Source organism: Mustela nivalis (assembly GCF_964662115.1).
Source record: "Mustela nivalis genome assembly, chromosome: 9".
NCBI lineage: Eukaryota > Metazoa > Chordata > Mammalia > Carnivora > Mustelidae > Mustela > Mustela nivalis.
The window spans coordinates 107,509,961-107,533,878 of NC_139028.1; the positions used below are offsets into that span (position 1 = coordinate 107,509,961).

At 54.1% G+C, this 23,918-nt stretch overlaps 2 protein-coding genes across 2 annotated transcripts; one reads left to right on the plus strand and one right to left on the minus strand.

Moving 5' to 3' along the window:
- The first annotated feature begins 1,925 nt into the window (after positions 1 to 1,925).
- SMTNL1 (smoothelin like 1) lies at positions 1,926 to 11,296 on the plus strand. Its single transcript, XM_082747721.1, has 7 exons — positions 1,926 to 2,630; positions 2,888 to 3,020; positions 3,143 to 3,194; positions 4,608 to 4,766; positions 4,959 to 5,073; positions 5,194 to 5,345; positions 8,740 to 11,296. Exons 1-7 carry the CDS (start codon positions 1,941 to 1,943, stop codon positions 8,882 to 8,884), a joined length of 1,446 nt encoding a protein of 481 aa, XP_082603847.1. The 5' UTR covers positions 1,926 to 1,940; the 3' UTR covers positions 8,885 to 11,296.
- UBE2L6 (ubiquitin conjugating enzyme E2 L6) lies at positions 10,821 to 22,217 on the minus strand. Its single transcript, XM_082747975.1, has 4 exons — positions 22,061 to 22,217; positions 18,124 to 18,219; positions 13,353 to 13,539; positions 10,821 to 11,509 (listed from the first exon to the last, which is right to left on the minus strand). The coding sequence occupies exons 1-4, from the start codon at positions 22,085 to 22,087 to the stop codon at positions 11,358 to 11,360; spliced, it is 462 nt and encodes a 153-aa protein (XP_082604101.1). The 5' UTR covers positions 22,088 to 22,217; the 3' UTR covers positions 10,821 to 11,357.
- Between the last annotated feature and the right edge of the window lie 1,701 nt (positions 22,218 to 23,918).

Consider the following 23,918-nt stretch of genomic DNA (forward strand, 5'->3'; position numbering starts at 1 on the left):
GGAGTTTGGGGCTGTGTGGATGATTTAGGCCAGCATCTGCCATACTCGCTTCTGGGACACAGGGCGTTCCTCGAGATGGCGGTAGAAGCATCTCAGGAAAAGCAAAACAAAAAGAAAAGAAAGCAAGAAAAAAAAGAAATCCGTGGTGAAATAGGTTTGGGGAGCAATTAGTTAAATCAGGCTAAGCAAAGTTAAGGTTTCTTTACTACGGAGTATCTAGAACCCCCTTCCTTACTAATGAAGTTGTGTATCTCTAAAAGGGGAAAGAGGAGGCTGTTTCTGGAACAGCCTCCTCCAGAGAACACAGTTCCCCAACCCCAGCTCCTATTCATGTCTTAGGAGACCCTAGTTTTCCACAGAACAGTTTGGAAAATCTCATCTAGACCAATCCTGTCACTGTCAGTAGAAACTGAGGATTTGAGAAGCAGAAGGTCAGCTCGGGTCGCAGAGTGAGCAACTAAGCGATAGGGGTCAATCCGGCTCCACGGCCTCCTGGATCCTCACTGACGTGCATCCCAACTCTGGCTGGTTAGCTCCCAGTTAATACATTGCTGAAACTCTTGAACCATGAAGGGGCTCTGGTGGGAGGGGTGGGGTTGGAGGACAGTGTGAGCATCTTTGCAAATCCCAGTCGGCTTCCTCAGAAACCATGGGGGTCCCAAATCCAGGGACCCTGGGGACTCTGGACTGGGGGCAGTAAGACCTGAGTGGATGGCAGGGAACGGAGCCCTGTACCAGCCTGCCTGTCTTCCTGCCTCTGTCCCAACTGCCCAGGTGCCCTGGGTACTGTCGCCCAGAATGATGGCACGGCAGAGGGCAGAAGGTATTTTTAACCGGTGACACGAGTACCTCGTTCTCTTACTCCCTGAGTCATGCCCTGAACACTATTTGAGGATTGTTTTCTTTGTAAACAGACACCCAAGAAGGGCAGGGGGGTGAAGGAGGTGGCCCTGCCTGCCCCCCGCCCACCTGTCTTTGTGGATCCTACAGTATATACAGTACTCGAATACGAGAGCTCATGTCACAACCTCCCTCTTCCCCACCCCACCCCTGGCAGTTAGAGGGTCAGGTTTCTCTGGCACAGGTTAGGGAGAGTACGTTTCTTTTCCTCACCAAAATAAACTCTCCCATGTCCAGGCCCACCTTTGCGGAGAACCCCTGGCCAAGCTGAGACAGAGCGGTGGCAGCTGGTGGAGCTGGCAGAGCCCCAGAAACCAGCTGGCCCTGGGTTTCCCAAATTTCAGGCACTTTTACGCCACCCCCGGGATTTCGGCACATCTGTACTACCTGTGTCCTGCTTTCCTGAATGCCTTCCTTTGAATTAACTTATTTTTAAATTCAACAAATATATTTTTAAAAGAAAGTTTGTATCACTATTGGAAATGGAAACTCAATATCACTGGCCAGAAATAGAAAGTAACAACAACAAAAAAAATACAATGGAAACCAAGTAGTACTATTAGATTCGATCTGGATACTCCCGCCTGCTTTGGGCTCCGAGCCCGAGACCAAGGCTAGCTACTACCTCCATTAAAAAGGGAGAAGAACAACCACTCCACGGGTGTTCCTGATGCCAGGATCCCGTTTTAACCATTTCATTCGCTTAATTGGAAAGAGGCAAAGTCCTTGAAAAGGAATTACGTGATCTAATATTCTTTAAAGCCCAAGCCACGGCCTGCAGAGGGCAGTTGGGTGAACACCATCCAAGGCCAAGTCCATGTGGCCCAACATCTCACCCTTGGGGAAGCAACACTGGACCCCTTCATTTTACCACAGGGAACACGGATGCTCCTGTCACATGTCCAGGCAGTGGCGACATGGGGGACCCGGGACTGAGTAGCATGCCTCCGGACTCCCAGGCCAATGCTCTCTGAGGGTGGGTTCCTCACCTCATGCAGGGATGTGGCATGACCAAGTCTGCTTGTCTCTACTTTCTAGAGATGGAGCAGAAGGAGGAGAAGCCCTCTGAGGATGGGACCACTGTCTCCCCAACCCCAGAGGCCCCTGTGACGCAGGGAAGTGGAGCCTCTGCAGGAGAGGCCAAAGGCACCACCGAGGCGAGCGGAAAAGAGGGGCCCCTGGACGGAGCGGGAAAGCAGGAAAGAGCACCAGCCGAGGACGGCGCCCCAGCTGGAGTTCAGGGAGAAGCCAATGGGTTGGATGAGGTCAAGGTGGGATCCAAAGCAGAGGCTGAACGTCACAAGGGAGACGGCAGGAAGGAAGAGACCACAGTGGCTCCTCAGATGACCGATGGGAAGGAAGAGACCCAGGCCGACCCCAGGGAGGCTGAGGAAGCACAGGGGACCGTGCTGGCCTCTGAGAAGCAGCAAGCTGATGAGAAGGACGCCAAGCCTCCATCCAGGGAGGAAGCCAGTGGGAACAATGAGACCAAGGCTGAGCTCAACCGGGCTGCTGGGGAGCAGGAGGCCAAGACTGAAGCCAAGGAGGCTGATGGGAAGGAGGAGGCCACCACAGCCTCTCAGGAGAAGAGCAGCAAGACAGAGGAGCCCACAGCTGAAGCCCAGAAGAAAGCCAGTGCCCCAGAGGCCCCCGCAGACTCTCAGAAGAAGGCTGCTGTGGAAGGGGAGACCGACGCTGAACCTCAGGAAGCTGACGTGAAGAAGGAGGCGGTGAGTGTGGCAAAGGAGAGGAGGGAGGAGGCCCCCGCCCGTGTTCTGGAGTCCCCTGCACCCCAGGAACTAAGCCTCCCACCCCCTGGCTTTATTCCTTCGGGTAAGTCCAGTCTTCTGAATGACATCAAGAGCCGGGGGAGAGGGGGTACAGCCCAGGGGCCCCAGGCTCCCTTCCGGATCTTCCTGGAGTCCTCACAAAGCCTGGGACAGGTGCTTGTGCGTCCACAAGCCCATACAGGTCATGCCGGTTCCAGGAGCCAGGCAGTCCCAAGGAAGAGCAGGACGGGGGTGCGCAGATAGAGTCGGAGGAGGGAGCAGGGGTGATTCCCAGCTCCCCTGAGGAATGGCTCGAGAGCCCCACAGAAGAGGGCAGTGGCCTCAGCCCAGGTGAGTGAGTCCAGGGGCCCGTGGGGGTGGGGTGCAGGAGCTACCCTGAGGGGGTGGGCCGACAGCAATGGTGAGTCAAGGTAGCTCCAGCTTCCCGCTCTCCCTCCCCGCTCTCCCTCCAGATGGGCTGGGTCCAGACTCGGCAGCTTCTGGAGAGACCAGCCCTTCAGCCAGGTAATGTCAAATTCTGGCGCCCTGTTCCAGCTGCCTCTCCCGCACGCTCCCTTCCAAGTCTACCGTGGCCTGGGCCTGGGTCTCCCTGGCGACTGATCTAGAGATATTCCAGAATTCCTGGCTTTCAGCCCCCTACCCCAGGGCAGAGCCTAGGAAACCAAAGGAGCCAGAGGCTGGAAGCGAAGGGACCATGCCCCCTCCACCGCTAGAGCCTCCCCACCTTCCCCTCCTCCACTTCCTCCTCCTCAGCGTCCTAGGCAGATCTTCTCGGGGCTCCTCATCTTGTCCCTGAGCATACTGTCATGGCGTCAGCACGGCCCACAGAGCGTGAGCAGAAAGCCCGAGTTCAATGACTCTGCCACTTACCAACTGTGTGGTCTTGGTCACGTCGCTGTTCTCTTGTGTGAAGCCACCGCGTAATCGTACCTGCCTCACAGGATTAGCGTGAGGCTTACATGCCGTAAAATGTATGAAGCATGCGGGGCACCTGGCTGGCTCACTCGGGAGAGCATGCCGTTCTTGATCCCCGGGTCCTGAGTTCGAGGCCCATGCTGGGCATAGAGATTATTTTTATAAAACAGTATAGAGGGGCGCCTGGGTGGCTCAGTCCTTAAGCGTCTACCTTTGGCTGAGGTTATGATCCCAGGATCCAGGGATCAATGCCCTCATGGGGCTCCCGGCTCAGCGGGAGGCCTGCTTCTCCCTCTCCCACTCCCCCTGCTTGTGTTTCCTCTCCCACTGTCTCTCTCTCTCTCTCTGTCAAATAAATAAATAAAATCTTTTTAAAGAACAACAGTATAGAGCCCCGCGCATAGTGCCTGGTACCCGGTGGGTGCTGGATAAAGTGAGAGCCTTATTGCCATCGTGCAACTTGACTCACTGGAAGAATCCTCCTTTGTCTTGACCCGAGATCCACCTCCATGCTACTTTTTTTAGGAAAGCCAGTGGGTGCATGTTCACTCGGGCTCCGCGGGGTGCTCTCCACTCCCCTTCTTTCTCGAGCCTCAGAGCCGCCGTGTCAGGTAGCTCTTCGTGTCCCCAGTTTCCAGAGGAGGAGGCTGAGGCTCAGAGAAGTGACATGACAGCCCCAAGATCACACAGCAAATAAGAGGCAAAGCCAGGATTCAAACTCAGGTCAGACCTCAGACTTGTCTTAGCTCTGCCCACACATCTCACCAGACCACAGGCTCCCCCCAAAGTTAGACTGAGCCTCATTAGTTCATCTCGACCCCCTCCCAGTGCTGGGCACAGAGGAGACGTGTGCCAGGAGTGGGGGCCACAATTTCCTACGCCTCTTCTGACTGCAGGGAGCTCCCCACCACCACCAGCCGGCCCCTTGCCTCCTGCCCCCACCTTGTGCTCTGGAGTGGCTGGTCCTAGGCCCTCTCACACTGCTCTGAACCTTCTCCATAGTGAGTCTTCACCCAGCGATGTGCCCCAGAGTCCCACAGAGTCCCCTCCGTCCCAGGAGAAGAAGAAAGAGAAGGCACCAGAGCGCAGGGTGTCAGCCCCTGCCCGGCCGCGGGGGCCCAGAGCACAGAACCGCAAAGCCATCGTGGACAAGTTTGGCGGGTAGGGTGCAGGCCGGGCTGGGCTTTCCTGGGTGAACCATGGACCCATCAGTGGGGCCGGGAGGCCTGAGGGCGTGGGAACAGCCCAGGCCGGGTGGGAGGACTGATATCTGGGACCTGGGCTCCTCCTCCATGGGGCCTCCTGTGGCCTCTCACTGTTGGGAGCCGGTCTTCTCTATGCCTCCCCTTGCAGGGCTGCGACGGGCCCCACTGCCCTGTTCCGAAACACGAAGGCCGCAGGGGCAGCCATTGGTGGGGTCAAGAACATGCTCCTGGAGTGGTGCCGGGCCATGACAAGAAACTATGAGGTGGGCGTGGAGCAGGGGCCGTGTGGGGCGGGGACCCTTCCCCAGGGCGGCAGGGCTGGGGCGGGTCCGAGTGGGGCAGGCGCCCGGCCCGAGGCTCATCAAGGCCCCACTCGCCGGCAGCACGTGGACATCCAGAACTTCTCCTCGAGCTGGAGCAGTGGCATGGCCTTCTGCGCCCTCATCCACAAGTTTTTCCCCGACGCCTTCGACTACGCAGCGCTGGAGCCCACGCAGCGCCGGCACAACTTCACCTTGGCCTTCGACACAGCAGAGTGAGCGGCAGCTACTGAGGGCGGTCCCTGGGGTGAGGGGCGGGGGTGGGGGGGTGATGAGAAGGGAAGATGCTCCGGAGCCTGGCTTCATGCAGGGCAGAGAGCTGGCGGGTCAGACGGGTCACAAATCCAACATGAGCTTTTCGATCGCCAGGAGCTATGTGTCAGGACGCAGCTGTCCTGACAGAGTCCCCACTTGTCATGGCTTAGAGTCTAAAGGGCGAGATGGACCACAAGCACACCCCTCCGTGTGATCTGTAACGCGGGGGTCAGGGGGCGGCGCCCCAAGGAGAACAGGCAGGGCGAGCGATAGGCAGGAAGCAGGCCTGCTGTTTTACACACGGTAAGTGCCGAGATTGGGGCCACCGCCTGAGTCTGCCAATTCTTAGCAGTGTGATGTGATCTCGAACAGCCTCCTTTACCTCCTGAGCCCTCACATCCGGATCTCTAAAATGGGCACGAGGTTTCCTCTTCTGCAGAGCTACTGTGAGAATTAAGTAAATAATTAAGCGAGGTTTTTATAGCAGTGCCTAACCCACAGCAAAAACTCCAAAAAAAGGATCTGAGCTGTTGTTCCTATATGATGATGAATAATAGCAGTTTTTTGGTAGTTATTCATCACTTTGGAATCTGGAGGGGGATTTCTTGCTGAGGCTCACGTGGCTGGATGCCAGGGGTGTTGGCAGTGGGATGGAGAAAGGGGTCCTGGAAGGGCAGGAGGAGTGTGAGGAACAGCAGAACCCAAGGAAGAACCTGAGAGGCAAAGATGTGGCTGCTGGGTGGTGGCGGGAGGCGAGGTATTCCCACCAGTAAAGCCCCACCGGAGCTGGCCTCAGCCGGAGGCCTCTGTCTGTACCTACCTGGGAGGCCAGAGTACACGGTGATGGCCTTAGGGCTCCCAGAGAGTGCATACCAGACGCACACCTTCTTCTAGCCCCAGGGAGAGGCTTCTGAGCCACCAGGTAGAAACAGATTAGGCAGAGGATATTGCCTGTGGCCCCTGGCCACAAACCCATGGGGAAGCCTGGGGCAGCAGTATTCTCCTCTCTGGGCCTGCGTGTCCCCCAGGGGCAAAACGAGAAGACGGATGAGGAGCTGTGCTTTGCAAATGGGTTTTTCTTTTTCAGCAGATTCCTTAAACAAAACATTAAGTGAATGCCCGACATACAAAACAGATTACAGGGGGACCTTTTTATTTTTTATTTTTTTTTAAACTTTCATCTAACTAAATAACACTTTTCTTCTGAAGTGTACGTATTGCTTCAAACACTAGCTCCTTCCTAGAGGTTGGAGTTCAAGGTTGTAATTTGTATGTCATGAAACTGGTAGAGAAGGTGCAAAGCATGTCCTAACCCAAATGATAAGTGTCCGTAGCCTGGATGACATTGGATGAAGTAACCTGTTAAAAGGAATCATTACAACCCACTGGCCTCGGTTAGTTGAAGCCACTCTTCTCAGCCACCTGCTCATGGTTACGACCTAGATTTTTGTTTTTTTTTTAAAGATTTTTATTTATTTATTTGATGGATAGAGATCACATGTAGGCAGAGAGGCAGACAGAGGGGGCGGGGTAGCAGGCTCCCTGCTGAGCAGAGATGTGGGGCTCAATCCCAGGACCCTGAGATCATGACCTGAGCCAAAGGCAGAGGCTTAACCCACCGAGCCACCCAGGGGCCCCAACGACCTAGTTTTTGCCAATAATTGTACCACCTTCAAAATCTTGGTTTCAGACATTGAGCTCTCTCCCCCTGCCCCCACCCCTCACCTCTCTAACTCACTTAGGTTAACAGCCCCACTCCCAGAGATTTTTAACTCCGTGGGGACTTCTAATCCATTAACCTCACCATTTTCCACTTTCTGTCAGCTTCCTTATATCTTCACTCCTCAGCCTCAAGTTCATGGTCTATCAAGGTCATCACTCAAAAGGAGAGCTTTCTAGGTTGGGAGGTGTTCCTGGAGCACACCAGCTAAGCACCCAACACCCTTCCCAAGATGCTCCCTGAGGCACGTGTACGGGGCTCTAGGGCACCAAGAATGCAATTTGAAAAACACCCGACTTGGTATTTCAGAAGATCCCTTCCAGTTTCATATTTTCCTGCCAAGAGATGGAGTGAGTGCACTGGGGTGCGAAGCTGAGGAGGTCAGGAGTGCCAGGTCCTGCTCTGGGTTCAGAAGCAGCTTTAATGATGATGACAAGCCCCACGGATTGAGGGTGCTTAGGTGCTGGACATCCTGCTAAGAGCTTTCTTTGGCGCATCCCCTTCAATCCTCTCAGCAGTAGTGAGGTCCCTCAACGTCCTAGGTTCATACAGGAAGGCTTGGCAGAACCGGGACATGGACACGAAACTCCCAGTAGAGGCTAAGAGCTCTAAGTGAATGCCAGGAACCAAGTGTCCCTGGCTCGCAGGACACAGGTCATTGTCCTCCTGCAGCTGCCTTACTTTGGTTCCAAGCCAGGCAAAGCCTAGGAGAGGCAAGATGAATAATCAGGTGACAAGGACCCTGCTGCCAGAAGGCATCAGGCAACAGCAAAAAAGGAAGGCTTTTGGTAGGGACGCACGGGGCCGCAGGATGGAGAGTCTGACCTGCTGAATTCAGATCTTGTCCCCGTCTTCTTAGCTCTGTGATTCTTGACCATAGACTTCCCTTCTCTTTGGGTTTGGTGCGAAGATTAAGTGTATGAAGTAAGGGGGCCCCTGCCCCAGCCATTACCTCCCCACTGTCCCTGTTCTGGAACTCACCTGATTTCCATGGAGTCCTGGGATGTGGGGGACCAGCCGGTGCTCACCCCCCCCCCACCCCCGTCAGCTGTGCAACCAGAAGAGCCCAGCCTCGCCAGCCCTCAGGTCCAGTGGGAATGAAGCTTCTCCTGTGTAGGGGGAGAGAACCCTGTAGGGGGACAGAATCCTGACCCACCCCCAGGAGGGGAAAACACCACACTGGTCGCAGGGACCCTGTCTCATTCTTGGCGGTCCTCCAGTCTGCGCCCCTCCCCTGGCTCTCTGGCCAGTCTGGCTTGGGTTTCAGCCTGGCTATCTCTGGCCCGACAGGGTTTCTGCTGGGACCCTGGATTCTCCCACTGCCAGCACCCATGGCAGCCCGACAGGCTGGGACTGCCGGGACCCAGGGCAAGGATGCCCGGAGGCAAGCCTGGGATTGAGTCCCAGCTGTGTTACTTGCTTTGAACTTGAGGACATACGTGGGCTTTGGGATCAGACCAAGCTGAGTTTGAGTTTGGACTGTCAGGAGCTCAGTGACCTCATCTGTACAATGGGTTGGTCGACCTAGCTGACCTCTCGGCTCCAACATACACGATTCTGTGGGTTTCACCCTGGCTGGGCTGCCCCTTTCCCCCTGGCTTCCACATGCTTCAGCTCTGGCTTCTGTCCCTCAGGAAACTGGCCGACTGCGCCCAGCTGCTGGAGGTGGACGACATGGTGCGGCTGGCGGTGCCTGACTCCAAGTGCGTCTACACCTATATCCAGGAGCTGTACCGCAGCCTTGTGCAGAAGGGGCTGGTGAAGACCAAGAAGAAATGAGGAGCGGACCGGCCCTGTGGGTGGAGGTGGACAGAGTAGGGGCCTGGGCCCAGGCAGGTGGCACCAGTCTTAAACGCATTAAAAGTCCTTTTATAAAATCCTGTCTGCCCCCTCGGTGCACCTCCCCTTCTCCCCCCCCACCCCCGGGGACCTCGCTCCCTCTGGAATGATAAACCCCTGCCGGCTGCCAGCGTTCCTCACCTGACAAGATCTCCTCAACAACCAGGATGCCACTTGGGAAAAGACAGTGGCCTGGGTGCCACCCCCTCCAACTCCTTTCCCCCCACCCCCCACCAATATGCAGCTGTGTGACCTCGGGGCAGTGAATTAACCTCTCTGAGTCTCAGCTTCCGGTCTGAACAGACCTGATGGAGGTGGAATGAGATAATAAAATGAGCAAACAGCCTCACCGGGAGCCTGTCCCCTTAGTGTTCCATAAGTGAGTCCAAAAGTGAGTGCATTTGTACATTCTGAGTTATTGGTGGTGCTTTTCCTGATTCTCTTCCCTGTTTCCACACTTCTCCCAGATTAGGTGCTGGGCTAGGAGATTCTCTGGAAATCTCGAGCTAAGTTAGCAGGGCCTGTGGAGACACCTGCACTCAGTTTCTTACAAGCAGCGGCTTTCCAGAAGCTTAGATGGCTGCTCCCTGAAGGTCCTTCCTTCAGGTTAAGTTAATCCTTCCAGCTCAGGCTGAAGTTCTGGCTTGTTTCTGCTTTTCTATCATTCATTAGAGATGCACCCCTGAGCTGCTTATAATTTCCTGCTAACAGGCCTGTCTGACCTTATCAGCCATTCCGAACATGTGCGCTGACAAGAACAGCTCATGAGAAGGGCCGCTGGGTGGCTCAGTGGATTAAGCCTCTGCCTTCAGCTCGGGTCATGATCTTGGGATCCTGGGATCGAGCCCCACATCAGGCTCTCTGCTCAGACAGCCTGCTCCCCATCCCCACTCTCTGCCTACCTGTGATCTCTCTCTCTGTCAAATAAATTAAAAAAAAAGAACAGCTCATGAGAAACACTGAAATGAAAACCAGCCAGCTTGGCTGTGCAACTGAAGGTGTGGACCCTGCCCTGACCGACTGGGCAGACCTGGCCATCCACCAAAGCACTCTGTGCCTCAGTTGCCTCATAATATGGGGGTGTTCCCCCTGTAGATGGGTTGACAGCCTAGTCCCCCATGGCCAGTTTCCCCCCCACAGCATCTGGGGTTCCACGAGTCTCGAAGTCCAGCGAGTCCTCTGTTCTGGGAAGTGGGGTCACACCTTTTAGTAGAGAGCAGCTAACCCTGAGGCTCATGTTCTCCCGATGAACCCAACCATCCTCTCAGCAAACACCCAGCCAGCCTCCAAATTCATCTGTGACTTGAATGGGTGGACAAGCAGGTGGCTTCTGTGGTTCCCCCTGAACTGGACACCGGGGGAGGGGTCACTCCTCCCAGCCTAAAGCCTGGCCCCCAGAAACTGGCATCCTAAGGGAATTGCAAGGGGGTTTAGACCATGCAGTCAGGGGGCACCTGAGTGGCTTGGTCAGTTAAGCATTTGACTCTTGGTTTCAGCCCAAGTCATGACCTCAGGGTTGGAGATGGAGTCCCGCATTGGGCTCCACACTCTGCATAGAATCTGCTTGAGATTCTCTCTCTCCCTCCCCCTGCTTGTGCACACACACATTCTCTAAATAAATAAATAAACAAACAAACGAATAAAATCTTCAGTCGATCGAGCGCCCAACTCTTGGTTTCAGCGCAGGAAATGATCTCAGGGCCATGAGATAGAGCCTGTGTCTGGCTCCATGCTCAGCAGGGGGGTCTGCTTGAGATTCTCTCCCTCTCCCTCCCCCTCTGCCCCTCTCCCTACCTTTGTGTGCGCTCTCTCTCCCTCTCTAAAATCAATAAATAAATCTTAAAAACAAACAAGCAAACAAAACCATGTAGTCCGATTTTCGGAATGGAGAGGCTTTCATTTCACGATTTGTCAGTGGAAAGATTCAGTGGAAAGGAAAGATTCAGCACCATTGCGCGACCAAAGTCAGTCCCATTAGTGGACTAACTGACTTTGGTCACGCAATAAACAAATGGCTCAATTGTAAATATGAACCCTGCCTCCCACACACCCTCCCGATGTACCCCCTGTTCCCGGATGGGCTCCTGGGCTCGCTCCCTGCCAGCCAGGCTGGAGTGACCTGGGGTCCTAAGACGGAGCAGTTAGTGAGACCAGGATTCCCGCACCCTAGAGCGCCGGAGAGCTGTCCCGTAACCATCGCCAGCTCCTCTGGCTCTGGGGCAGAGAGGAGTGAAGCTAAGCCCACCTGTGGTCAGGCGAACCTGGGAATGGGCCCACACCCCACAGAGACTAATGACTGACAGACCATCTAGGAAGGAAAATACGGAACGAAGGAGAAGGGCTCCGGCCCCCAGTCCGTGAGACGTGTCTGTCCGCCAAGCAGAGGATCCCGCGCAGGGACGGGGGAGAACCGCTAGGAGGGCCGGTCGGCTCCGTACTTGAGGGTGAACTCTCGGGCCTCGCTGTTGAACCGCTCTGGGTTCTCTGCCAGCAGGTCGGCAAGCTCCAACCGAATCGGCTGCCCCAGGTCCGGTCTATTCACCAGCACGCTGAGGGCCTCCAGGACTGGGGAGAGAGGCCAGATCAGGACAGCAGGGTGAGAGAAAAACCCTGGCAGGGAGGCCACGGCAGCGCCCCCCAGTCGCCCCGGCATTCCACACTCTCTCCATGGGGGGACTCCCAGGGAGGACCCATCCCTCGGGATGAGGACGGCTCTACCGAGTCGGATACCCCTCGTTCCTCACTGATGATACCCAGAGCCCCGACCAGCGACACCAGCACTTTCAAACTAGGTTCCATGCATGGCTCCCGAGAGGCTTCCCATCATGAGGGTCGATGAGATAACTGGGGTTTCGGGGTCCCACTCCTTTTTCAACAAGAACCACTTTCGGTTTGATATCAGGATTCCAAATACATCAACTTTTATTCGGGAAAAAGGGTTCTGAGGCTGAAGACTGGAAGCCACTATTGCCCCGTGGCTCCCAGTCTTTCACAGGGGCCTCTGGGGACCGGCGAAGGCAGCGGTCCACCGCTCCAGGCAAGTGCACGTATGAACACGCACAGACGTGGTTGACATTCAGAGTTCTCCAGAGTCCCCCTGGGACCCCTCCTCCCTTCCCCCTGGGAATCTTTTCTTCCAAGGCTAAGAACTCCTGAGCTGGTTCGGGCACCTGGGGGGACTCAGTCGGTAAAGCCTCCAACTCTTGATTTCAGCTCAGCGCGGGGTCTCAGGTCATGATCTCAGGGTCATTAGACCGAGCCCTGGGTCAAGCTCCTCGCTCAGTGGGGAGTCTGATTGAGATTCTCCCCGTCTCCCTCCCCTACTCTTACTCCCACTTATGCGAACACACTCTCACTCTCTCTAAAAAATAAATTAATTGGGGCGCCTGGATGGCTCAGTGGGTTAGGCCTCTGTCATTGGCTCAGGTCATGATCTCAGGGTCCTGGGATCGAGCCCCGTATGGGTCTCTCTGCTCAGCAGGGAGCTTCCTTCCCCCACCCCCTGCCTGCCTCTCTGCTCTGCTTGTGATCTCTCTCTCTCTCTCTCTCTGTCAAATAAATCAATAAATAATCTTTTAAAATTGATCAATCAATTAATTAATTAATTTTTTAAAACAGAACTCCTGAGCTGGTCCAGAAGCAGGACAGACTGCACACAAATGTGCATGGGCTCTAGAGACACACTGTCCAACTAGCCACATGTGAATATCTAAGTTGAAATGAATTAAAATTAACTGCAATGAGGAATTCAGTTCCTCCATCCCATTAGCCAGCCACATTTCAGTGTTCAAGAGCCACACGTGGCTACTGATTGGGAATTGGGCCATGCGCTATGGAACATTTCTATCACTATAGAACGTTCTGCTGGGCACTACTGTTCTAGGGTCAGCCAAGCCTGGCTCTGAATCCCAGCTCAGCCCCTGGCCAGCTGTATGACCGCAAGCAGGCACTTTAGCTGTCATGTACCCCGGGGTCCCCCTCTACTCAAGCGGCAATGAGGGCATCACACATGGGGTTGCTGGGACTGGATAAAGTCTGTGTGCGAAGCTCCTAGCACAGCACTCAATGTGCTTCCTCAGTGTGTACTGTCATTATTGGGCCTGTCCCCTTGATGGTCATTTAGGGCACTGAGCCTGGGAAGGAACAGACCTCACCAAGGTCCGCAGACAGGGCAGCAGAGCCCTTCCTTCTAGAGCCCGCTGCTCTGTCGCACCTGTCCAGGTAGAAGAGGAGGGGCAGGACCCGGTCAGCCAGCCCAGCATCTCCGGATGCATCCCTTCTCTCCAGACAGGCCCAGCTGAGACCCGCAACGTTTCTCTCCCCTCTTTTGGGCTTTTCTGACTCAGAATCAGTCCCCTCACCCCGTATCCAGGATCCTTTCCTCCTGTTAGGCGAGCCCCAGTCCCACCTTGGCTGGTCTTGGTGTGAGGCTGCCAGTTCTCACGGCTGATGATGGGCAGGCAAACGCTTCCATCGTGGCCCACGTTGGGGTGGTAGATCCTGGTAGTGAATGTCACCGTAGGGGGCTTGAACGGATAGTCCTTGGGGAAGCTGATGCGCACGTGGAAGGCCTTGAGGTTGTAGGGTGGTTCCTCCTGCGCAAGAGAAGGGCTTGAGATCGACTCCGAGACACGTCAGCTCTGAAAAGACTGGTTTCCTCCTAGGACCTCGGTCCGGCTCCCTCTCTCTCCACCCTGCCCTGGGCTCCCAGGCATTCTCTGCTCGCTCCCAGGTAGGACCATGAATGGAGGTGGCACCTGCACTCACTTGCTGACTGAGCCACGGATTCGCAGAGGAGCGGAGTCACGAAAGATCATGGGCCTGGGAGGCACCAAGGTCAGATCCTGAGTCCTGCTGCGCAACTGGGGGTGGGCCAGCCGCCTCTCCCCTTGGGGGCCCGTTTCCTCAACAAAGACTGGATCAAGTTGGATCAGATGAGCTCTAAGGACTCTCTCAGCTTCTTTTGTTTCTTCCAATAATTAACCTTCTTCCAGTTTTATTGAAAAATAATTGACAGACATCCCTGTACAAGTTTAAGGTGTACAGCGTAACGGTTTGATTTACCTATATGGTAAAATGATGAGCACAATCGGTCTAGCTAACATCCATCTTCTCACATAGGTACAATAAAAAGAAAAGAAAAAGAAGGGAGAGGCTGGGGTGGCTCAGTTAGTGAAGCGTCCGACTCCTGGTTTGGGCTCAGGTCATGATCTTGGGGCCCTGGGGTCGAGCCCCTCCTCGGGCTCTGAGTTCTGCAAGGAGTCTGCTTGTCCATGAATGGTATATATTGTTATTGTGTATCTTATCATGATAAAAACTTCTTTTAAAGAAGAAAGAACTTGGCAGCTAGAGAGGCTGACGGTTTGTGAGGAGCCAGGAAAAGACCCTCCAGACTTCGAGCAACCGGAAATCCTTCAAACCTTCCTGGGCACCACCCCGTGCCACCTTGTGTTAAGGGCTTGACACACATTAGTCCACGCAGCAGAGGGTAGCGGTTACATGAACTTTGGAGCTACCCTGCCCCGGTATGAATCTTGGCTCTGCCATTTTCTAAGCTGTGTGACTTTATGCAAGTAACTTAACCTCTCTGTGCTTCCATATGAGAATGAGAATAGACTTCTTTTTTTTTTAAAGATTTTATTTATTTATTTGTTAGAAAGAGCGAGCACAGGCAGACAGAGTAGCCGGCAGAGGCAGAGGGAGAAGCAGGCTCCCTGCTGAGCAGGGAGCCCGAAGTGGGACTCGATCCCAGGACACTGGGATCAGGACCTGAGCCGAAGGCAGCTGCTTAACCAACTGAGCCACCTAGGCGTCCCGAGAATAGACTTCTTCCCAGAACTTATGTGAGGACTAAATGAGTTCATTTATATTAAGGGCTTAGAAGAGGACCTACCACATGGAAAACACTACCTTTGTGTCAGCTGCTACAGTAAGGATCATGAAAACTCACCACGGTTAGGGTCTATATTATGATGAGGAAACTCAAGTTCAATGTCTCTAGCTTGCCCAGGGTCACAGTGGTATGCCGGATGGGAACCCAGCGCCGGTCTCGACGTCTCCACACGTGAGCACTAGTCTACACTCCTAGAAACAGGAAGTCCTGGAACTCAGGTGACCCAGCACAGAGCACAGCAGCTTCTGGCTGGTTCCAAAACTCCAGATCCTTTCAGAAACTTCGTTACCAAGAAGATAGGACAAAGACAGCCACAATGACATATAGAGGTAAGCCCAGAGTCAAGGCTGTATGAGAGCTCCTCTTGGTTAGCAGAGGACAAAACAGGAGCCACGGGCGTCCTGGGTGTGTCTCTGAGATAGCAGAAACGACTATAGGACAGAGAAGGAAAATGTCTCAGCATTTCCATTTTTGATAATAAGAAGAGCCAGGGGCCTGCGAAGTAGAGATAGGCCCGAGAGTGACGCTTCAGGAAAGGGATGGGAGAATGCCCGCGTGTCCTGTCTGCGGCGGTCCAGACCGGGCTTCCTGGGCTCCATCAGAGGAAGGAGGCCGAGGAGCCCTGGAGCAGGGCGTCCTGGGAACGGGCCCCAGCTCTGCCCTGGGCCTGGGGCGTGGCTTGGAGCTCCTCCGGGAGTCAGTTTCCTATTGTAACATGAAGAAGTTGGACCACCTGACGGCTTCATACAGCGCCTTGGGGTCAGCTGAGAAAGTCCTATTTGCTTGGGGTTTGGGTTTAGAAAAAACATTCACTGCTCTTCCGGCTCTGCCACCTTACCCTGTGATAGGTCACTCAAGCCCCTCAGCTTCCATTTCCTCAACTATAAAGAGATGTCAGGCTTCCCTGTGGGGTGGTTGCCAGGTTTTCAGTAGGACCGCTCATGCAACGTCCTGCAAACAGTGCTCTGTCCACAAGGGGTTCTCAGTGAATGGGAACTCTTACTGTGAGCTTTCAAAGGCTCGTCCCCCTATCAGCTTTTTTACAAGGTGACAAGTGGGGCCACCTTGGTGAGCCTTGTATACTGAGACTGAGCTTTTGAGGGGCAATCTATCAGCTCGACCCACAGACCTTTCTGGGTTCTCCTTCCCCTGCCCGCCAACCACGGCTCCTTTATGGCCTCGCTAGGCACCTTCGGGCTGCCCTTAATTGGCTGTCCTGCAACAACTCTTCCCACCTAGCAGACTTGATCAGGACCCTTATATGGCTGGAAAGTCTCTGGCTAGTTCCCAAGGGTACAACCAGTATGCTATTGTGATTTATAAGAAATAGATATCTGGTCACTCAGATATAGTTCTCATATATATCTGGTCTTGGCCCACAGTGCCTGGCTCACAGCTCCCAAAACCCTTGGAAATTCCCAAGTGTTGAGAGTGACCCAAATGTCTTTTGTTATGTTAATGGAACAGCTTTTGGAAGCACCTAAGGAAGGGGGCTCTGGCAGGAGAGCCAACCCTGGGCTTAAAGGGTTGGAGGGCAGAAAGGCTCCAGTTCAATCGCCAATGGCCAATGATTTCATTGATCGTGTAGATGTCATAAAGCCTCCACCAATACCCAAAAGGGCAGGGTTCAGAGAGCTTCTGGGCTGGTGAACACTTGGAAGTTTGGGGAGGGCAGCGTGCCAAGAGAGGGTGAGAAGCCCCATGCCCTTCCCTGGTGCTTTGCCCCATGCAGCTCTTCTGGCTGGCTGTTCTGCCTTATAAACTTCCATCATAAACTGGTCATCTAGTAAGGAATCTGTTTCTGTGTCCCGTGAACCTCTCTAGCAAAGGAACTAAACCCGAGAAAGGGGTCATGGGAACCTCTGATTTATAACCATTCGGCCAGAAGCAGCCTAGACTCGAGACTGACATCTGAGGGGAGGCAGGGGTGTGTGTGCAGCAGGAACAGTCCTGTGGGACTGGGCCCTTCATCTGTGGGATCTGATGCTATCTCCAGGTAGACGGTGTCCGAAGTGAGTTAAAGAGTAGGATGCCCAGCTGATGTCCTGAGAATTGCTTGGTGGTGGGGGAGGGGACACCCCTCCACACACTGGGATTGTGTTCAGACCAGAAGACCAGCCACCTTGGTCTTACCAACCATTAGGGTCCTTGGATTTCACAGTATCCTCTGAAATGTGACCTGCCCGAGGGGTCCCTGTCATCTACCTTCTTCCTTCTGACCAGCTGCCCAACCTTCGCTCTCATCCACCTCAGAGCTAGCATCCTTGGGGGATCTAATCTGTTCCTGGAGCACCTTCTAGCACCTTTGTCCTCTGGCACCTGAGGCCCAGAACAGGTGTCCTCACTCCAAGCCAGGTAAATGGATTACTGCAACCCAGCAGCCCACAGGACATAACAGACATCTGCCTTAGGCTCAGGTCATGACCCCAGGGTCATGGGATTGAGTCCAGCACTGGGCTCCTTGCTTAGCAGGGAGCCTGCTTCTCCCTCTGCCTGCCAACCCCCCGCCTGTGCTCCCTCTCTCTCTCTCTGACAAATAAATAAATAAAGTCTTAAAAAACAAAAGTCCAAATCCTAAAATTAACTAAAGGTGTATAGATGACTTCCCATAGAAAATATTGTCAGTCTATTAATGATAAAATAGAATTCTTGCACTCAGATAGGTCCTCTAGAATACTGTTTTCAGGGGGAGACTTTACTGAGCAAGATCTAATAAATGGAGAAAAATCAGAACAATAGAGGTGAGTTATCTGGGTTGTCCTATGTAACAGTAGTTGTCTGATCACTGTATTGTTCTTCTGAAACTGCTGTATCACTCTATGTGAACTATACTGGAATAAAAAAAATAGTTGCCTGAAATATAATCTTAAAAAGAAAAGAAAATACATTTTAGGTTGGAGAGGGCAGATTCAGGGCAACTGTGAAAAACAAGAAGTTAAAAAAAAAAAAGAAAAAGAAAAACAGGAAGCTTACCCCTACCCCTTGACAAAGGTCCAAGAGGTCTGCTTTCTTCTTTCGAAGCCGTTTGTCTGCTGACCCTCCTGTGCTGGGCTTGGTGACTACTGGCTTGAGGAAAATCTCTTACTAAATCCAGAACTCTCTTCTAGCCTCTTCACAGCCTACTTTGATCTCAGAAGCATCAATCCTGAGACCCCTACCTACCAATGACTAGAGTCCAAAAAAGGACTCTAAGGGAGGGGAAACTCTGGCCCCGTCCTCAGCCACCCTGCCAATGCCCCCTGGCCTGCCACCCCAGTCCAAGGCCATGGTCCCCAGGAACACTCACGGGCAGGAGGAGCACGTGCCACACCAGGACATCTGCATCGTCGATGAACAGGTTCCGTAGGTAGGGGGGAAGCTCTGCCTGAAGATCCTCCAGCTCCTGCAGGGGGCAGAGCCGTGGACAGATGGCTCGTCCCCCCTCCTTCAGCTGCCCATTTGCCTGTGCCAGCAGCAAGCTGTCCCGGGTCCCAAAAAGGAACCCCCCCCAGGGACAGAAACTGGCAAAGTGAGAGCCCTCATATATGGAGTACTTAGAATGGGCCAGTCACGGGGGCGTCTGGGGGGGCTCAGTCAGCTACGAGTCTAACTCTGGATTTCTGGCTCAGGTCAGGATCTCAGGGTCATGCCACTGAGCCCCGCATCCAGCTTCCCACTCAGCAAGGAGTCGGCCTCTCCCTCTGGCCCTCCCCCTGCTTGGCATGCTCTCTCTCTCTCAAAAAATAAATAACTTTTTAAAAAGATTTTATTTATTTATTTGAGAGAGAAAGAGCTCAAGTAGTGGGAGTGACAGAGGGAGAGGGAGAAGCAAGCTCTCGGCTGAGCAGGGAGCCTGATGTGGGGCCCAGGACCCTGGGATCATGACCTGAGCTGAAGGCAGAGGCGTAACTGACTGAGCCACCCAGGCGCCCCAATAAATAAATCTTAAAAACAAAAACAGATTGTGTCAGGCAGGGTGCTTAGTGTTTTAAGTGACTTAGGTGCCTTAAGCCTCAACAAGCTCTGTAGGTACTAGATGGAGAAAGAAGATGAAGATCCTTGCACTGAGCAGAAAAACAGGGGGACAGGAGTGACTCACATGCCCACCGCCGCCCCGAGATGTAGCCCGGTCACTAGGACATCGCTGCATTCCCCCTCCAGCCCACTACAGAGTGCCCTCTATTGACGCTTGAGAGAGAAGGAAAGGCCCAGCCCTCCAAAGCTTCCCTGGAGTAATGGGAGAAACATGAGCGGGACTACGTGAAGAAGGTGTGTGGATACACACTGGGGAAGCGGAGGACAGAGGAGCACTGAGCCAGGCCATGCAGAGTAAACAGGCTTCCCTCATGCAGAGAAGGGTCAGAGTTCCCTAGGCGGAGGGAGCAAATATGTACAGTGCACCCCGCGCAAGCGGACTAGTTATTGATGGAAAAGGGTTTCGTGACCAAGCACATTGGAAAACAGAAAGCTAAAGTGTATCGTGAATCTCCAAGATGTGAGCCCATAGCACACAGTGCTTCTCAAACGTATCTGATCAAGGAACCCCTCTTCCCTTTTGGGGTCCATCCTAAAGGACAACAGAACTTTTCTCTGGAAAACCAAACAACAGCAATAATAAAAAAGACATTTGAGGGCAAGTCATATTCCTCTGGAACACCAAATGGGTATAAACCATTGGTTTTCAACTGAGGGCAACTGGACACCCCCACCCCCACCCCATGGATCTTGGGCAATGCCTATACCATTTTGGGTTGTCACAAATTGGAGGAGTGCCATCAACACCTAGTGGGCAGAGACCAGGGATGCCGGTAGACATCCTATAAAGAATTATCCAGGGCTCCTGGGTGGCTCAGAGGGTTAAAGCCTCTGCCTTCAGCTCAGGTCAGGATCCCAGGGTCCCGGGTTCGAGCCCCACATCAGGCTCTCTACTCAGCAGGGAGTCTGCTTCCCCCCCTCCCCATGCCTGCCTGCTTGCGATCTCTCGCTCTCTCTCTGTCAAATAAATAAATAAAATCTTAAAAAAAAAAAAAAAAAAGAATTATCCAGCCCAAGATGTCAACAGAAACCGCGGTATAAACAAAGGTGGACAGAAAGCTCAAAACCACTCCAGGGTATGGGGGGCGGGGCTTCTCAGACTGTGGAACTTTCTCTGCACCCCCAACAAATAAACACAACGCTGGCCCCATCGCCCGTGTCTCAGCCCATACTCTGTCTCTGTTCCAACCCAGACTGCTTCTCACGTCTTCTGCCCAGGGTCTATGACCCCTCGATTATTTTTCACTCCAAAAGTCGAAGCATCTGCTCCGTGAGTCCTAGCTTCAGTACCATCTATGACCCTTCGGCAAGGATGAAACCCTGAGTCAAACAGAGCTCTGCAACAGTTTCCCGACTTTACTGTAACTGGGACTGCTTGGACTTTTCTGTTGTAGAAGAGTTCTGCCAAAAGATTCTGCAAGCCTGAGGATATGAAACCCAAACTAGGACACACAGCTCTTTCCTGAGGCCAGTGAAGAAATCACCTTACTCAGAGGAAAAGAAAATGAAAGTAAGAGGCCACTGGACAAGCCTGTGGGTTGAAGCTCCGCCAACCTGGACTCCAGTTTCAGCCTCACCACTCCCTACTGGGTGACCCTGGGCAACCGAGTTACTCTCTCTGAGCCTCAACATCCTCATCTGTAAAATGGGGGCATATGACTTATCTCACAGAGTTGCTGTGCCTGGCACTTCGTGGTGCCCGTGTGATAAATATTGGCTCCTACCCCTTTCGCACTTGGCTAGAAGGACCTCCTGCCCCATTTTGTTGCTAAGCTCCAGATTTCAGTTCTTTTGGGCCGAGCCTGCTCTGTGCCCCAATCTGAGATCCCCAACCTGAGCCTCAACATCTGTGCCCCAATCTGAGCCTCAACATCCTCATCTGTAAAATGGGGGCATATGACTTATCTCACAGAGTTGCTGTGCCTGGCACTTCGTGGTGCCCGTGTGATAAATATTGGCTCCTACCCCTTTCACACTTGGCTAGAAGGACCTCCTGCCCCATTTTGTTGCTAAGCTCCAGATTTCAGTTCTTTTGGGCCGAGCCTGCTCTGTGCCCCAATCTGAGATCCTCTCTCTCTCTCAAAGGTGTAAAGGAGACTGCAGCCCTCCCCAACCCCTTAGGCCCATCCCCCACTCTACACAGTGGAGGGCCACTTCTAAGAGAGTCAAAGTCTGGGGGTATGCCAGACCCATTTCACCCTGACCCTTCTTCCTTCCCCACCTACGCCCACATCCTGGCTACACCCCAGTCCTTCAAACACCCTGGGTTTTCCCACCTCCTGGAGAATTCCCCCCCACACCCTCCCAGACCTTATTTCAAATTGTGTTCCTGATTGGAGGGGCACCTGGGTGGCTCAGTCTGTTAAGTGTGGGCTCTTGATTTCCACTTGCTGGGGTCATGTTCTCAGGGTTGTGGGATATGGGATCAAGCCCCAGCTCAGGCTCCGTGCTCAGCGGATTCTCTCAAATAAAAATACATAAATCTTCAAGTTGTGTTCCTGATTGGAAAGAAAGCTCAAGGTGGTGGGGGGGGGGGGCAAGATTTTTGCTCATCTTTGTCTTCCTACCTCCTAGAACAGGAGCCAGCACATAACAGGCTTTCGACAACATTTGCAGAAGGAATGAGCGCAGGCCACCTACTCCAGGACGCCTTCCAGCTCCGCCTTGGCATCTTTTCCTCCTGAGAATACCCAGGGAACTTGGTTCCTGACTCCTACTCAACACCCCATACTTCTCAGGACTCTAGAAATGTAGGTACCCAATTTCGGGGCGGGGTATGAGCTATTCCATGGCAAAGACCTTGTTCTCATTTTATCTGTTCCCAACACACACACACACACCCGCCCCAGCAGAGTCCCTGACTCCTGGAACCTTTCCAGCACCTTCGTGAGACCCGAGCAATTGTGATCACAAGTTTCTGGCAGGAGAAAAGAAACCGAAACCAGTTCGGCTCGGAGCCAGCTCATCCCCATCCCCAGCACAGCCCAGGGAGGTAGCGACAGCCGGGTTCGATGCCCCACACCCCCATCCCCGGACCCAGCTTCTCTTCAACTCCCGCTCCCGCCCCTTTCGCAGACCCACTCCTCCTCCAGACCCGGCGGGTGGAGAGAGACAAATAACCGCGCTCCAAGAGCCGCGGGAGGGATGCAGGGGGCAGGGCAAGGCAGGCAGGGGGAGCCGTGAGAAAGGGGTCGTCCGACCGCCGTTACCTTCGCCACCCGCTTGCTGGCCAACATCTCGGGACCGAGCCTGAGAGGCTTCCGTGCGCTCCAGCAGGACTGAGGTCCCGCGCGGCCCCTGGGCGCGCCCCGCCCCGGAGCCCGGCTTCCTCGGTGCGCCCCGCCCCATGAGCCCCGCCCCTCGGCGCGCCCCGCCCCATGAGCCCCGCCTCGGCGCGCCCCGCCCCCTGGCGCGCCCCGCCCAGGAACCCCGCCCCCTCGACGCGCCGGGCCACGGCTGCGCCGACTCTGGCTCCCTCGGTCCCGCGCGAGGGGCTGGGATCCAGGGGACTCCCGCGTGTTCGGGCGCGGCGCCAGTGCTCCTCTCCGGGTTCTAGTTGAAGCTCCGGCGCCGGCGGCCGCAGGGGACCCCGCATCCTCCCGGGCGCCTCCGTGCCGCCCGCAGGACACACTCCGTGAGTCAGCACAGGCTCCTCGCGCTGCCAGCGCAGCCCCGCCGCAGGTGGCCCGCGGTCTCCGCGGTCGGACCGCCTCCTTAAGCCGCTGGAGCTCATTCCTGGGGCTCCGCTGGACGAGCCACTTACCAGCTCTGGGCCCAGTGCCCCGTCTCTAAAAAGATGGGGGATGGCGTGGAGGACATTCCCTCCAGGGGTCGCTCCCGTGGCCGCTTGGGTCCTTTGTGCTGTGTTCACTGGTGGGACCGCAAAGACGCATCTCCCCGGTGGCGGTTTGGGTGCAGGGCACCGCAAGGGGGCGCTGTTGGACCCATCCCTCTAGCTTTAGGGGCTCCGTCCGCAATTCATTGGGTCCTTGAGTAGGTTTAATGTTTACTGAGGCTCACTATGTGGTAATTTGGGAAACAGTTGGGTGGCGGGAGCCCCAACTTCAGGGGCCTCTCTTCAGGGGAAGCTGCTCAGTCTCCCTTATTTTACCACCCGTCCATTATAAATGGACATTCTATGGGCGCCCCCCCCCAACACACAGCGTGGGGCCTCCACCCCTTTGTGCGAGAGCAAAGACCTTTCCCCTCGCTGGACCCTGAGACCACCATGGAATAGCAGCCTCCGAGCATGAGCAGCATCTGGGGAAGAATATACTAGTAATACTCTCCTCCTTGGGAGCACTGAACACATATTCCTCACTGTGACCAAGCCCTGTCACAAGTCCAAATGAGGAAGGAAATCAGCAGATCTTGAGCACGTATTTTGAATCCTAAGCTCTGTACCCCGCATAGTTTTTATCTAAGTGTGTTAGAACCAAGTCATTTCCCTGCTCAGATGTGGGATGTATTTGCAGAATGATTAAGTCTGTTAATTCAATTCAGTAAACTAGCTGAGCATCTTTTAGATGCTAAAAGTGACGAGGAAACTGTCTGAAAGGTGAGGGTAGAAAGGCATCTGAACCTATGCCCGATCAGCCCGATCATTTATCTTCGTGTATTAGCATTTAACTAAGGAGTGCCAGGCCCTGCCTTTGGGGAACACCCTGATGAGAAAGTGAGGTCCCTGGGATGCCTGGCCAGCTCAGTGGATGAAACATGTGACTCCTGATCTTGGGACTGTGAATTCAAGCCGCATGTTCGGTATAAAGAGTACTTAAAAATAAATCTTAAATAAATAAATAACGTGGGGTCTCTTGTCCTGAGCTCTAAGGCTATTTTTTTTTAAGATGTTTTATTTATTTGCCAGAGACAGAAAGAGAGTACACACAAGCAGGCAGAGAGGCAGCGAGAGAAACAGGCTCCCTTCTGAGCAGGGAGCCTGATGCGGGATTTGATCTGAGGACGCTGGGATCATGACCCAAGCCAAAGGCAGCGGTCTAACCAACTGAGTCACCCAGGCATCCCTCTAAGACAGAGGGACGGAATGCAGCCTCTGCAGTGCTGCAC

Coding starts and splice junctions, on each gene's coding strand:
- SMTNL1 (XM_082747721.1), top strand. CDS start 1,941: ATGGAGCAGAAGGAGGAGAAGCCCTCTGAGGATGGGACCACTGTCTCC. Junction 3,195..4,607: donor GAGACCAGCCCTTCAGCCAG/GTAATGTCAAAT, acceptor CCTTCTCCATAG/TGAGTCTTCACCCAGCGATG. Junction 4,767..4,958: donor ATCGTGGACAAGTTTGGCGG/GTAGGGTGCAGG, acceptor CTCCCCTTGCAG/GGCTGCGACGGGCCCCACTG.
- UBE2L6 (XM_082747975.1), bottom strand. CDS start 22,087: ATGTTGGCCAGCAAGCGGGTGGCGAAG. Junction 18,220..22,060: donor CCAGCAAGCGGGTGGCGAAG/GTAACGGCGGTC, acceptor TGCCCCCTGCAG/GAGCTGGAGGATCTTCAGGC. Junction 13,540..18,123: donor GGCACGTGCTCCTCCTGCCC/GTGAGTGTTCCT, acceptor TCTCTTGCGCAG/GAGGAACCACCCTACAACCT.